At 42.4% G+C, this 16,048-nt stretch overlaps 1 protein-coding gene across 1 annotated transcript in view; it reads right to left on the bottom strand.

The window, feature by feature from the left end:
- The window catches only part of Mtfr1 (mitochondrial fission regulator 1), a 34,012-nt gene extending 19,432 nt beyond the window's left edge, over positions 1-14,580 (bottom strand). The window contains exons 1-2 of the mRNA XM_034500993.2: positions 13,586-14,580; positions 683-824 (exon numbers count right to left, since the gene is read on the bottom strand). Coding sequence (XP_034356884.1) covers positions 683-748 — 66 coding nt within the window. The 5' untranslated portion in view covers positions 749-824; positions 13,586-14,580. The remainder of the gene's footprint in view (positions 1-682; positions 825-13,585) is intronic.
- Positions 14,581-16,048: the final 1,468 nt, after the last annotated feature.

Here is a 16,048-nt window from a genome sequence, read left to right as displayed (position 1 = left end):
GGATGAAAATCTCTGAGTTTGAAACCAGTGTAGCCTATATATTCACTTACAAGACAGCCTGGGACATACTGGAATCTTGAATATATTTTTAAAAATTAATAAAATCATAATCTCCAAAATAAATAAAAATCACCATACCTTTAATGCCAGCACTCGGGAGAGGAGACAGAGGCAGATGGAACTCTGAGTTCAAGGACAGCCTGGTCTATAGCGTAAGTTCCAGGACATTCAGGGTTACACAAAGAAATACTGTCTTACAAAACTAAAAATAAAAAATAAGTAAAAATCTATGGCATCGAATTATATAATAGGCTAAATTTTCTCTCTATTGTTACATTTTAGAAAATATGCTTTATCATTATCTATAATATCTAGTATTCAAAAACATTCAAAGTTACAGATTGTGAGACAGACAGTTAATGATTTCTCTCTCTATTGAAGCGTTTCTTCACTAGTGAATGCACTCTTCTTCAGATCATGTAACTACAGTTTTAAGTTTTAAACATAACCTAAGAAGTCAACGCCTCACTGTACAGGGAATAGACCCACCTCTGGGATTTAAACAGTAACCAAATCACAGCATACAAACAAACTTAAATGTTGTTAAAGGTTCTATCATTTTCTCAGAAAAGCCTCAGAACATCTAAATTTCTGGATTTTAGGATGGGGTGTGACCACTCACCGACTGCATGCTGACCCCAACTCGCTGAAACCACATCCTCATCAGGCACTTAATCCAGCCCAGCATGGAGATGGCTGAGTCTTCCCAACCTGCAGGTCCAGTACTTCAGGCGTCCAGAGCAGCACATGGTCCATAGAGCACACTGAAAATTTCATGCAAATACTGAGTGTGGCATAAACAATTTTCAACTGAGTACTGAGATCATTTTCATTTACAACCTCTATGTCTACATGTCTCACAAAGTAAGCTTAAAATACAAAACTTAAGAGTGCAAATTAGAGAAAAAAAAATGTACACATTCTCAGCTTGTTTACATGGTAGCGCACACATATAATCCCAGCACTCAGAAATCAAAGGCAAGCAAACTCTGACAAGTTTTAGGCCAGCCTGGCCCACATAGTTCCAGAATAGCTAGAGCTACAAAGAGACTGTGTCTCAAAATAAAATAAAATAAATAAATAAAACAATGATAATAACAACAACATAGGCATGACACGCTATAATGTGAAATCATGCAGCATGTCCAACACTAACCAGAACATTCATGCCTTCATTACTGTATAAAAATGCCCGTGACTAGACCTTAGATCAGATACATTGTAACATCACCTTGTTCTATGTAAGTTATATGAACAAAATCTTTTTTGAGTCAATGGGAATTTAAGAAATAAAGACTCAAAACTGTCAAAACAGAAATGAGTGATTTTTTTTTTTAAATAAAGCAGTCAGATGTGGTGAACCTCACATATAATCTCAGCATTTGAACAAAAAGGCAGGAGAATCAGTTGTTCAAAGCCACCCTAAACTACAAGAAATCTTGTCATAAAAACAAAACAAAACATTCCTGAGTGTGCTGGCACTGAGGAGGCTGAGGCAGAGGGATCAGCCCATGAGCACCATGGCCTACATAAGAATATACTGTCAGCAAATAAGACAAATAACAGCATCCTACCATCATTAACTTCATAAAGTTATGTGCAGTCACACCTGTAATTCCAACACTTCTAAGGCACAGGAAGAACTGAGAGCTTCCAGCCAGCCTAAACTACTCAGCAAGACACTGTCTCAGTACAAACAGGCAAACTTTTTTTTTTTTTTTTTCCCCATTTTTTTGAGACAAGGTTTCTCTGTATAGCCCTGGCTGTCCTGGAACTCTCTCTTGTAGGCCAGGCTGGTCTTGAACTCAGAAATCCCCCTAGCCACAACCCTCTCTTTCCCCACCTCCACTCCCCCTATCCTCTACCCTCTACCTTTTCTCCACCCCAGCTAATTTCATGCGTTTCCTACAGATCTGCCTCATGGTCTCAGGAATCCTACAGAATGCAGCTTTTCAGCCTGGGTCCTTTCACCAGTATGACACTTAAGCTTCATCCACCCACAGCTTTTCAGGTTGAAAAGCTAATTTCTTTTGTGCTGAATATTCCGTTCTCTAAAAGTGCCATGGTTTATTATTTATTCATCTAAGATATCTCAATTGCTTCTAAGTGTTAATTATAATAGAAAACCTGTTTATGTATATATGTGACCACCTACTTATGGGGTACCACAGGACAGTTTCAGGGGCCATCTCCTCAACACACACTTTTCTTTCAACACCAGGTCAGTCCTTGGCCTGGAAGGTGCCTGAGCAGGGTATATGTGACTGGCTAGCAAGCCCCAGGGATCTGCCTATCCCTGCTCCCAGTGCTTGGATTACAAGCATTCATTATCCACACTCAGTTTTTCAGTTGGGTTCTGGGGGTTAAATTCAGGTCCCTGTGTTTACCAACTGACCTACCTCCCAGCCCTGGGTTTTCTTGGATTTGCTTGTTTGTTTTGTTTTTTATTGCCTGCACTTTTTTTCAGGCTGGGTCTGTCATAATCCAAGCTGGCTTTAACTTAAGTGACTTTGTATTTCTGACCCTGCCTCTGCTTCTGGAGTTCAGTTTATAGGTGTGTGCCATCAAACCCAGACAGATTTATTTTTAACACTACATTGGTCAGGGTTCTCAAGAAAATCAGAACCAATAGGATGTACAGAGATAAGAAAAAAATATGAAATACTTATTCATTCAACTATAGAGACTGAAAAATGTCATGCCAAATCAAAATGGGCAGTATAAGTGACTTAATGACCTCCTCTGTGCTCTAGGGAACATCCCAACTGCACATATTCAACAGTCACTCACCATGGAGTTTTCCTAGGCAGTGCTCATTGTTAAATGGAAAGCTGGCTAGCCACTGGAATACTGCTGTTTCTACAGACTGCTCTGAAACCCTTAGGCTCACTATTACTTTAAAAGTATCAATGTTGCTTCCTGCCAATTTCTCCCTTAAAACAAAACAAAGCCCTCAAAACAGATTATGTAGCAAAGGAATGACCCCCCATTGATTCTTTTTTTCTTTTTTCTTTTTTTTTTTTTTTAATCTTTCTGCTCTGTATGCAACTCTGCCAGATGCATGTGGAAGCCTGGAGGCCTGAAGATGGCACCAAATCCCCTGGAGGTGTATTTCTATAGCCTAGTTGTTCAGCCTCCCAACATGGGTGCAGGAAACTGAACTCAGTCCTGTGGAAAGCAGCAAGTGTACCTCCCAGCTGAGCTCTCTCCAACTCTGGCTCTGAACTTGTGATTCTCTTCTGTCTCTCCAAGTGCTGCTACTTCATGCGCTGCCCCACACTCTTGGTCACTTAGGACATGCAAGTCATTCGCTCTTCCCTAAAAGTAATTCTGCACACTTGACTGTCAGTGACGGTGCTGTCAATGCTGGAATGATTCTAACTCACACAGATGCTGCCATTCTCAGAAAGGCATAAACAAGTAAGACAAGCACAAGGCACATGCTTGTCATCCCTAAATCCAGAAGATCAGTTTGAGGTCCCCCTTGGCAGCATAGTGAGTCTGAGGTCAGCCTGGGCTACATGAGACCCTGCCTCAGGAAAAAGGACAAAAATGGAAGGAAGAGGCTATGGCTGACAAGAGGTGCCAGCAGAGATCCAGGGCTCCTTGCCACTGTTCTACTTCTCGGCACAGATACTCATGTGTTGACTTTATAAAAACTCACCGAGATGTTTTACAAACTTTTCTGGGAGTGTAAGTTATACCTCAAGTAAAGTATTTCAAATATAGCCTCTGTTTTGTTGGTTGTTTGTCCGAGACAGGGTCTGTAGGGAAGGTTGAACAGGAATCAGTACAGAACACACCTAGACACCAAGCTTATTACCATGGAGGGGCAATCAGAGGAGGAGGCTGCCTCTGAATCAGTGTTTCAGCAGGAGTGGGTTGGTAAGGGGAAAAAGTAGTCTGTGTTAGGGTGAGTTCGTAAGTCCTGATTGGACAGGTTAGCCAAATAATGACCTTGGTGTTTTGTCGCAGGAATGAGTCAGTGGCCAAAAGAGGGACTAGACCTCGAGGGCTAGCTTTAGCAATGTAATTTAACAGCTTTTGGCAAAGCAGAAAAAAAGGAGGAAAAGGAAAAAACCTATCTCCATGTTTGCAACGTTTAGACCTGCCAGAGCAGGCTTCATTGTCTCTCTACAAAACCCTGGCTGGCCTGGAACTCAGTATGTAGATCAGACTGGCCTCCCAACTCAGAGATCCAGCCTCCCAAGTCCTGGGATTAAAGGCATCACAGTCTGTGGCCAGCCTTGGCTACATGAGACCATGCCTCAGAAAAAAAAGGCAAAACTACACCACACCCTGCTAAAATACAGCCTTAGAACAAGTTACACAACAGATTTTTTTTTTTTTTTTTGCTGTATATATTCTGTACATACTCTGTAATGTTTTTAAAGGCTATCAATTGACCACAGAATATTATAAAATATTATATATATATACATATGTATATGTATATATAGAGACTGTATGTTTATATATTGACTTGAAGGTCCATTTACATTATTATAAACAATGCTCTCTGAACATTATCATCATTTCTAAAAAATTCCTCAACTTTTTATTTTTCTTATATACAGAAAGACAAATGTCAAACTATTAAAGCTGACAAGAGTGGACAGAAGCAATGTTCTTCCTCATATAGTCTTTATTATTTAGCCAATGTTTGAAAGTCTTTTTACTTTTTCATTTAAAACCAAAATTCAGGCAGAGACAAATGGAGCCTTCAAGTATGAGGCCAGCCTGTTTTATAGATTAAGCTCCAGGCCAGCCAGGAGTACATGGCAAGACATAATCTCAAATTGAAAACAAACAAAAAACACACAAAGCTGGTGGTAAACTCCCATAACCCCTGTTCCTGCAAGATGAAGCTTTGAAAGATCAGGGATTCAGGGTTATCTTCAGCTTAAAGTCAATCTGAGGTCAACCTAGGTTACATAAGATTCCCCACGCACACACACATCAAATCTAGCGCTGAGGGGTGAAATATGCACAAAACCCCAGGTTCAGTCCTTAGTATCATCAGAAAGAAATCTAAAAGCCAACCCCTAGTATGCAAGAGGCTGCAGCAGAAGGATAAACAGACCCAGACTGGCTTTGACTCACAGAATCCTGTAGCCTTCTATCTAGACGTGGTTCTTTTCTCCTTCTCACAGTATAAAAGGCTTCACAACACAAGGTGAGCCTGTACCCTGCAGCTGCATCCCTGGCCTACTCAGCAATAATCTCCTAATCTTCATCCTCACATTCTTCTACCAAAGGCATCCAAGGAGCACTGGACTCTCAGATTTCCTACTAGTTTCAGTTATTTCTTCTTTGAAACTTTAGAATTTCATAAATCCAACTTCCAACAATTTAATAAGCTTTTTATTTACACATCTGTATCCTTCTAACTGCCCCCTCTACACTCTCCAGACCAGAAATTTCAAACTTTTATCTGTGCTATCTACTACAGTTTGACTCTGCCCTCCAATTTTTTTGTGTTTTGTTTTGCTTGATTCCAGCCTTTCTGAGACAAGGTGTCATGTAGCCCAGGTTGGCCTCATTCTCATTACGCTAGCAAAGATGGCTTTGATTTCCCTCTACTTCCTAAACAACAGAATTACAAGAGGTCTTGCTGCTCTTGCAAAGGACTCAAGTTCTTGAGTTCAGTTCTCAGTACCCACATGGCAGCTCTAAGAACCCCACCTATAACTCCAGTTCCACAGAGATCTGAGGCTCTTTTGGCCTCACAGAGTATTGCATGCATGTGGTGTACATCCAGGCACTCACACACATGACACAAGTATTTAAAATCCCAAACAAGTGTGATCCACCATGCCCAGCTCCCCACACCATAGGTTTTATGATAGAAACCTAATCCCCAAATAGTAATAATCCTAGGCTGGACAGAAAGACTACCTTGAGTTCAACGACAAAATTGGCTCTACTAAGTTTAAAGCTAATGGAGGCTACACAGCAAGACCCAGCCTCAAACAAAACAAAGCAAAACAAAACAAGAGGTGATCTCTGAAGGTGCTGTCAGGTGGGCGGAGAGGGTGTGTTAGCACAGTTAGTTTCTGACTAGGAGAACCAGTTTAACACCTTGTACACATGCCATCTCCCCAACTTCCCTCTCTTTCTGTTCCTTTCCACACTGGACAGCGTAACTATCCCAGGAGCAGGTGCCAAGGTGCTGAACTTCTTTCTCCAAAAGAGCCGAATAAATCTTTCCTGGATGTTCTGTTAAAACAGCAGAAAATGGACTATCTCTTAAATCCATCTTCCTCCTCCATTTCTCAGCAAATGAAACAACACGGTGATACGTAAGCCGAGTAAAGCGCGAGCAGTGCCCTGCCACATAGTCACTTGCATCTGCACAGCATTTACTGTACCCTTGGTCTCTCTTGTCCCTCATCCCAAACAAATCCTTGGTCTCCTTCACCCTGTCACTTCTTACAACACCAAAAACATCCTGCATAGATAGCAACCATCTTCCCTTCACCCTTAATATGTCCATCACTATTTCCTAGTTTCTCCCATCTGCATTTAAGACAAAATCTAAACTGAACTTGAAACTTTCCTCCGAAATTTGTTGTCTATATGTTCTTACTTGAGAAAATCACATCTATATCACCAGTTATTTTTCTTTCATTTTACATAATCATGTTGTCTTCACCAGAAACCATCTTGTTGTCTTTATTCATAGAAACCTCCAAAATTGTAAAAAGACAGGTATTCCCTCCTCCCATGCACTGTTACCCTAGTTTGTTATGATCTGGTCAGTTCTCTGTTGTCCTCCACATCATTCACAGTCTACATGGTGACAGTCATTAAGGTAACTCCAAAGTTTCAATGCTCTTCAACTTTCAACCTGCAGTCAACATTTTACTTACCACTATCTCCTATCCTAACTTAGGTCTCACTAATGCACTGCTTCAGTTTAGCTACACTTCCTCTAAGAAGTCCTTCCTGGTCAACCAGAATCCAGACCCTCCTGTGCAGCTGGGCACATGCCTTTAGTCCCAGCACACCAAAGGCAGAGGTGGGTGGACCCTGAGCTCAAGGCCAGCCTGCTCTACACAGTTCCAAGACAGCCAGGCCTACTCTGAGAAACTGTGTCTTGAAAAGCAAATAAATAAATAAATAAATAAATAAAGACCCTCCTGTGCATATATTTCTCTGTACATTGGCATATTAAAATCATTAAATGCCCAAACTGTGTTTCTTGTTCATTTGACTTCATCTATTTGGATAGATACTACAGCTCAGCCTTTAGGACAGTATATAGTAGTTGTTCAACTGTTAACTGGCTATCAAGACACATATACTGGCCTACCTCTAATCCCAGTGTGTGGGAGGGTGAGGCAGGGGAATCAAGAGTTCAAGGAAACAGAAACAAGATGGCTTAGGGGTAGAGGTGCCTGTTGTCATGCCTAAAGACCCACATTGGATTCCCAGGACCCACACAATGGAAAAGAAAAATGTAATAAAAACAATTAAAAAGAAAAAGAAGAGTTCAAGACCAGCTTGGATTAGACAGGGAGACCCACACTCACATACATATATATACAAGCATAAATACATTTACACACATACACATATATATGTTTATATGACTTTTGCTTCTATGAGTTAGGTAATATTCAAACAAACTCTCCTCTTACTTAGGACAAGTAAATGAGGTGGAAAAAGAAAAAATAAAATGACACTATCAGAGACCTATTAAGAATGTGAAGGATAACCAAGTCAAGAGCTGGTTTAGCAGGCATAGAAGCAAATTCCTTTCATTTCTGCACCTCAGAGGTAGAAGCAAGAGGATTGTGAGTTCATGTCCAGCTGGGAGATATATAAAAACAAAAGCAAATAATAAATGAAAAAGTTGGTTCTTTGAAGAGTCTATTAATTGTAAAAATACAGTGCTCTGATGAAATTCATTAAGAAAATAGAGAAATACATTAGCACTATCAGGAATAAAAGAAAGACATCAGCACATTTCCTACAGAGAATCATAAAATGGAAGACAAAACACTGAAACACTGAAAGGAGTTATGGTGCCTACCTCTGATTCAATCTGGGTAATTAATAGTTGGGAGAGGGTCATCAGTGTTTTCTGTGCAAACTTTCTTTTCCTAACTTGGGTGTCTATTACATGAATGTATGTTTTTTGATAGACTTACATATTAATGTATGTTATGCTTCATGCGATGGCTAATTTCCATCCAGCTTGGGTTTTTCCCCATAGCACTGATACATTTATACATACACATATATGTGCATGTATATAAATTTAAGTGTTTGTGTGATAGCTACTCTTGTCAACCTGAATATAAGTGGAATCAATTAGAACCCAGGCAGCTGGGTACACCATGAGGTATTTTCTCAGTTGGTCATTCGAGGTGGAGACCCACCCTGTCATGGTTTGAATATGCTTGGCCCAGGGAGTGGCACTATTTGGAGTTATGGTCTTGTTGAAGTAGGTATGTCACTCTGGGCATGACACACCTATCCTAAGACCCTCATCCTAGCTTCTTAGAAGTCAGTATTCTGCTAGCAACCTTCAGATGAGGAGGTAGAACTCTCAGCTCCTCTTGTACCATGCCTGCCTGGATGCCGCCATGTTCCCACCTTGATAATAGACTGAACCTCTGATCCTGTAAGCCAGCCTCAATTAAATGTTGTCCTTATAAGAGGTACCTTGGTCATAGTGTCTGTTCACAGCAGTAAAACCCTAAGACATAGCCTAAATGGGCCATACCTTCTGGTGGCAGCCTACATAAAGATATAGAAGAAAACTTTTTTGCCTGTTGCGCTCACTCTCACTGTTCTGTTGCTCTTGTATTATTCCTTCACTGGTGTTACAACTTCTTTGGGATTCCAATGTAAACTAAAAAGACTGGTACCTCTCTAGGGGCTGCTGAGACATCCAGTCTCAAGGACTGAACAGGTCCTTGATGCTTTTATAAGGAGATAGTGATTGTTGGACTAATGGGATCACAGCTACTCCAATAAACTCAGATATATGCACTATCAGTCTGTTCCTCTAGAGAACCCTGCATGACTAATACCATATATATATATATATATATATATATATATATATATATATCATACATATATGTATGCTTAAATATATAAATACAACGTGCTAGCCAGGTAGTGGTGGCATACATTTAATCCCACACAAGATGCCATACCAGCTTCCTAAGGAGAAAAGCAACCAACCATCTTACCCAGCTATGAGGTATGAACCACAAAACAGAACCAGTGTGGCAAGATAACCTTATGATACAAGAGGGATTACCTTAGCAGTCACCAATAGCTCTCTTATTGGATGTAAGATCCACTCATAAAGAGAAATCATGAATGTTACTAGAAACCTAGCCAACTATCCAGGGCTGGTGAAGTGGTGGATCTTAGAGAACCTACACCCACTTTATTAAGCCAGCATAATCCTACACCATGAACTACATTCTAAATTATTTATGCTTATGACTACAGACAAATGCAGTTCTCATCCCTCACTAGCTTTGTTGTTTGAGGCAGGGTTTCTCATGGGCCTGGGCTAACCAACTGCCTAGGATAGGTGGCCTGTGAGCCCCCAGAATCCTCCTGTCTATCTCCCAGGAGCTGAGATTATAAGTGCAGGCCACTATGCCCACCATTTTACAAGGTTACAGGGATCAGAGAAATCGAATTAAAACAGGCTGCAGATTGTTTCCAATGTTGCTGTTGAGGCTTGGTCTGTTGCTGCATAGTATAATGCTACGCTCTATACCTGAAGCTCTCCTGTTTACAAACTTTTGTTGTGCAAACCTTGTTCCTTGATTAAAACTATTGGTTACATAAAATTGGTTACAGCCAGTTACTGGAGGTATTAGAGGTAGCTGGGTTTAGAGTCACCTGGCTGGAGGAAGAGAGACCAGGAGGTGAGACGAAGAGGAGGAGCAAGCTACTCTGAAGGGAGAGAAACCATGAGCACATGGCCAGGACAGACAGTAAGTATCTGAAGTATCTGGGGTATCTGGGGTATACCACTGGGGAGGTAGCCAGGCATGGAGTTTGAAGAGTAGATTAGGGGTTATGACCCAGTAACTGTCAAAGCCAAATAAAACAACCATAGTCTGAATCCCATTTATTTGTAAGTTATTTGGGGATAAGCTTAAATTGGTTGTACATTTGTGTATGGATACACATGTAGAGCTAAATATACTTTTTCCTAGAAATTTTGTGATGATGGTATACAGGCTATTTAACTAGGCTACTCTAACATACATTGTAAGCAAGCAGTTAGAGAGAGAACCAAGAGTGAATGAGAATAAACAGAAATTAGAATCTATTTTTAGAACACTAAACAATACATACTAACTCCTTGCATCAAAGACAATCCACATTCTGGTGTCAAACACTAAGGTAAAACCTGGAATAATTAAGTAACAACAACTGATTAGTTGAAAGTTTGCTGTTTGAGAATGAATGAGTCTTCCTATGCTTTTGTCCCTATATTCCAAAAGTCTGCTGATCTTTTCCTCAACAGAGTCTGACTTTTGTCTTTTGTTTGTTGTTTAATTTTTATGTATATAACTATTTTGCCTGCATGTATATGTACCACATACCTGGCCAAAAGCCAGAAAACATTGGATCCCCTGGAACTGAAGTGACAGAGAGATATAAGCCATCGTGTAGGTGCTAGGAACAAAGAAGAGCTCTTACACAAGAAGGAGCAGCTGCGAAGCCCTGTCTGCAGATCCCTGTTGTTGTTTTAATGACCTAAGAAGGCTGACGATGATGCTGCATTGGTGTCTGAGGAAGATCCCATAAGCTACATGGAATTATTAGTTAGTCTAGGCTACATGACCAGCTTGGTTATCTGTTAAGACTTATTTTATTTAGCCAATATACTTGTATTTGCCAATATACAGTATACTGATGGAGCACCCTAGTAATCTCAGCACTTGGGAGAGGCAAGTGGACCCCTTTGAGTTCCAGGCAAGCCTTTTCTACACAGCAAGTGGCAAAAACAACAACAAAAAAAAGATGTATGTATGGTTAGAGACCAGAAGAGAGCTTCCTACCACTTACATCTGGAGTTACAAGAGAGTACCCACAAGCATTGCACCCCTAGCTCTATAAGCAAGCCTAGCTCAACCTCCATCACTGTCCATCAAGTCCTCCAAACATCATGTGTCCTCCACGGGTCTTGCCTGAGCATGTGCATCCATCTCAGCTGACATCACTCTGACAATCAGCTGATTCCACTGAAGCAGCAAGAAACTGCAACACACCACCAGAAGTTTTACAGAGCGTTTCTCGCTAGAGTCTGACAAATGCAGCTCAACTACACAATGTAAGGTGGATCAATACATGCATGTCATTAGCAAAGAATCCTTCATCCCATGTCCTTTCACATGCTTGCTTTAGCAGAACATCCTTTCACCTATGTCCACTTCAGCTAAATGTTCCTTCATGTGCTTGCCCCAGCAAAACACCATTCAACCAACTTTCTAAAGAACCCTTAAGTTTCCACTTCAGTTACTAGACTTGCATTTCAATTTAAAGATTAGGGTGTTGGTACAGAGTTAACAGCACATTGTGACAGAGACTTTTCTTAGCTTATAAGCACTTTATAGTCAAAACTTGGTTGTATATAATGGCAAACCCATTTCTATTACCTTCTCTTTTAAAATAATTTTTAACTTTTAAGTCAGCAGACAGCATGGGGATTGGTTTTCTCATGATCATGGTTGTGTACATGCATGCAGCCCGGTTTTGTGATTGGAAACAAGTGGCTCCTGGTAGCTTGTAGGCCACAGTCAGCCTACAATGACATCTTCCTGTTTTAAAAAATTGTTTTTGCATTTACAAACTCCTGTATTGCTGTAACTTTTCAAACAGGATAGAATACATTCTCTGGGTTTTTTGTTTTTGTTTTCCTCCTCGGCTTCTTGAGACAGGTTCTCTCATTCTATAACCCAGGCTGCCTGAACTTATCATCATCTTCCTGCTTCAACTCCCCAGTATATTGCCATTATATATTAAATGAGCATTTACTATAGTAATCTCATTTGTAAAGTAACTTAAAGCTTGATCTTTTTAAGACTAAGTTTTACTATATAGCCTTGGCTGGCCTGGAACTCACTAAACAAACCAGGCTAGTCTGGAACTCAAAGACATCCACCTGCCTCTGTTACCCAAGTACTGGGATTAGGTGTGTGCCACAAAACTTTTTTTTTTGGGGGGGGGGGGGGGGTTGTGGTGTTTCTGTATAACCCTGTCTGTCCTGGAACACTTTGTAGTCCAGGCTGGCCTCAAACTCACAGAGTAGTAGTCCTGGTTGTGGTCTGACTACAAAGTCAGACCCCGTCTAAAAAAACCTTAAAGTTAAAAAATCCCAGTTATATCGAAAATTTACAACTTACGTCACTGTCTCATTGTATTTCCTAGTTTGACTTAATTTTCTTACTGTCTTTTATATTTTAACAATTAGTGCAGGGCAGTGGTGGTGCACACCTTGAATCCCAGCACTTGGGAGGCAGAGGCAGGCAGATTTCTGAGTTCAAAGCCAGCCTGGTCTACAAAGTGAGTTCCAGGACAGCCAGGGCTACACAAAGAAACCCTGTCTAGAAAAACCAAAAATAAATAAATAAATAAATAAATAAGGTAGTAAAAACATTTGAGGCCAGTCTAGCCAACAAAGTGGCTAGCCTGGAATACACAGCAAGACCCTATATCAAAAAAGAAGAAACTAGTGCTGGAAGTGGAAGTCTAAGCCATTAATTGTGACTGGATTCTACAAAAAGATTATTCATGGAGTTGGGCGTGGTGACTGGGGCAGGAGGTTGACCTAGGTTCTAGGCTGCTCAACCTAATCTACATAGAGCATTCCACCCCAGCCTGGAGTAAGGAACACAACTCAAAACGAAACAAAACAAAAAAGTCTAAGCTAAATTCCCAAGTATCCTGAAATACTCCTTAATTTTTTTTTTTCTAAGTGTGGTGAAGCAAGATTTAAATCCTGCACTTGGGAGTTGTGGGGAGGAGGATCAGAACTTGTATTGACCATCCTCAAGCACAAAACGAAGGGACTGCCAACAGAGGTTACATCAGACCAATCAGACAACAAACCATCAGTGGGAAAGCAAGGTTTGGTTAGTTTGACTGCGGATCTCAAAGTCCCCGTACTCAGGCTACACGCAAACTGCGCACGGCTAGAAAGTTCAGGGCTGCCAGCCGAAAAGGACAGGAACGTGGGGCCAGGTGAACAGGTTGAACGCCCTGGGCCGCCCCGCTCCGCGCCCCAGCCGGGACCCAGCGAGGGGGGATGGGAGCCAGGCCGGCGGCCGGCGGAGCTCAGCAGGCCAGGCGCGGGCGAGCTGGAGGGCTGCTCTCCGCTCCGGGCTCCCGCGGCCTCCCTCCCGCTCGCCGGCCTCCTACGCCGCGCCCTGTCCCCTCCCTAGTCCCCACCGCGGCCTCCCGCCGCCGTCCAGCTCCGGGTGGTAGCCATTGCCCACCTCGCCAACCGCTTTTCCACGTCCCGGCACCCACTCACCTCTCAGCTGCGCAGCAGCCCTCACCTTCCCAGCTACTCAGCCTTCCAGATTGGCTGTCCCGGGACCTTATGCCAATCAGCCAATCCCCGCCCCTGGCCCGGCCCAGGCTGGCCAGTGAGCGGCTCGCTGCGGCCGAGGGGCGGGCTCAGGAGAGGCGGGCCGAAGGCGTGTCTGCTCCCGGGCAAGGCCGGCTACCTTTCCCGGTCTCTGTGCGCACGCGCGGGGTCCAGTAAGGGGCGTGTGTTTTCTCGTGTGCCGCGCTTTGTCTTGCTGCGTCTGCCCGGGATACTTTTGTTGGTAAACTTCGCCCCTTCAGGGTGTAGGAAGACCCACATTCCGAGTGGAGTCTCAAGTGTGTGCCCTCTGAAAGGAGCTGAGTCTTTAACCTGCCTGTGTCAAGCCGTTCTCATCCCCACGCTCTGTGGGGACTTGTGTCTGCCAGGGCGATCTCTGTTTCAGGCCTCACATCCTGCAAGTATGTCCTGGAGGAGTGTAAGGCGCTGCTCAGAGGGAGTGAAGACTTTCTTTTCCTGCCGTCAGTTACCGCACCTCAAAGTCTGCTTAATTGGTGCGCATACTTCTTAATGAAGGGCTGTTCTAGATTTCAAATAACCTGCTAATGAAAATATGATCAGTCTGTGTCAAGTTAGCTATATGCAGCACGGTAATGTGTGTGGGTGCGATAAAACATGAATATGGAGGGAAAGCCTATCAGTATTTCAAGAGGCCGCTCCTAGCTGGGCGTGGCGGCTCATGCATGTAACCGCAGCAGTTTCAAGTTGGAGGCTGGAGGATCCAGAGTTGAAGGGCAGCTTATTCCACTGGAAAACCTATGTCCAGAACAATCTGGACAAAGGTGGGAGAGTTGGGGCCGGAGATGGGCAGCGGCAGTTGCTACTTAGTCTTCTCTCTTACCCTCTCATTCCCACATCGCTGGGCGGACATTGGAGCGCTGGTGTTCTTGCTCCGATGGCCTAAATTCCTCCTGACTACTGCTTTGTATTTCCTCAAGAGCTTCAATTCAGTTACTCAACAACCGCCTGTTGGGAGCCTTCTATGACAGTACAAAGATTTTCTTTTTTTTTTTTTTTTTTTTTTTTTTTTTTTTTTTGGCTTTGAACCACACCCTGAGTGATCCTATACCCTATAGCAAGGAGATCAAAACAAGGTTAACATACGTGACAAGTGTTATAATGTAAGTACAAAAGAGTCTGACAGACCGTGAGCAAGAATGGGGGAGGGAGGCCTGAGAGAACAGTTCAGGGAGGAGTGCACAGTTGGACGGTTGATGAAAAGCTGCTGAATTGAACTGATGGGGACCACAGACCAGGGCAACCATTCCTACCAAAGGACCACTGCTTCTGAAACAGTTGTAGGATTTACTGCTAAGGTAATAGTTGTTTCAGGATATCTGATCACCAGCTGTGTGTCCCACAGGTGACTCCCAGCTGCGTGACACCACACAGGCCTGTGTGATTGTCTGTGTTTGAGAAGAAGGGTATCTGATAGCACCCATCAGTTGGAGATGGCTTTGTTTTTTCTTTACAACTCCCCTTCCTTCCCACCTTGCTCTATCCTCAAATGCCCTGAAGTGACCCTGGACTTTCTGACAATCTAGATGAAAGAGCAATGACTTAACCTGAGCAGTTTCATCCCAAATTATTGTTTCCCCCAATAATGGAATCATTTCTAAGAATTGTGACCCAGCTGTGTGCCATCTCAATACTGTGACACAATGAACCTATCAACATGGTGCCTGGTACCAAACCCTGGTGAAGGAAAAAGAGGGTTTGAAATACATCCAGCCAGGAATTAACCTAGAAGAAAGACCTGCAGTCGCTATGCTTTTGAGCTTTTAAGCTTTGCTTTTTGAAAGAAAGAAAAAATATTTTAGCTTTACAGAAAAGTGCCAAGAGGTAGAAAGAAAGTTCCGGTGTTTCCTCACCCAGTGTTCCCTAATCTTACATTATTGTGATATACTTACAGAATTAGAAATTCAACATTCATACCTGACTACTATACTGGCTGGTTTTATGTCAACCTGACACAAACTAGAGTTATCAGAGCAGAAGAAGCCTCAGTTGAGAAAAATAATTGTAAGATCCAGCTGTAAGGCATTTTTCTCAATTAGTGATAAGTGGGGTAGGGCACAGTCCTTGGTGGGTGGTACCATTCCAGGGCTGCTAATCCTGTGCTCCATAAGAAACCATGCAGAGCAAGCTATGGGAGCCAAGCCAGTAAGCAGCACCCTACATCAGCTCCTGCCTCCAAGGTCTTGCCGTGCTTGAGCTCCTGTAATGACTTCCTTTGACCATCATCATAGGAAAATGACACCCTTCACAATAGTCACAAATAATATAAAATATCTTGGTGTGAATCTAGCCAAGCAAGTGAAAGATCTATATGACAAGAACTTCAAGTCTCTGAAGAAAGAAATCTAAGAAGATCTCAGAAGATGGAAA

The sequence above is a fragment of the Arvicanthis niloticus genome, chromosome 4 (genome assembly GCF_011762505.2).
Source record: "Arvicanthis niloticus isolate mArvNil1 chromosome 4, mArvNil1.pat.X, whole genome shotgun sequence".
Taxonomy (NCBI): Eukaryota; Metazoa; Chordata; class Mammalia; order Rodentia; family Muridae; genus Arvicanthis; species Arvicanthis niloticus.
The sequence above is the reverse complement of the archived record's forward strand: the minus strand, read 5'-3'. Positions and strand labels throughout refer to the sequence as shown.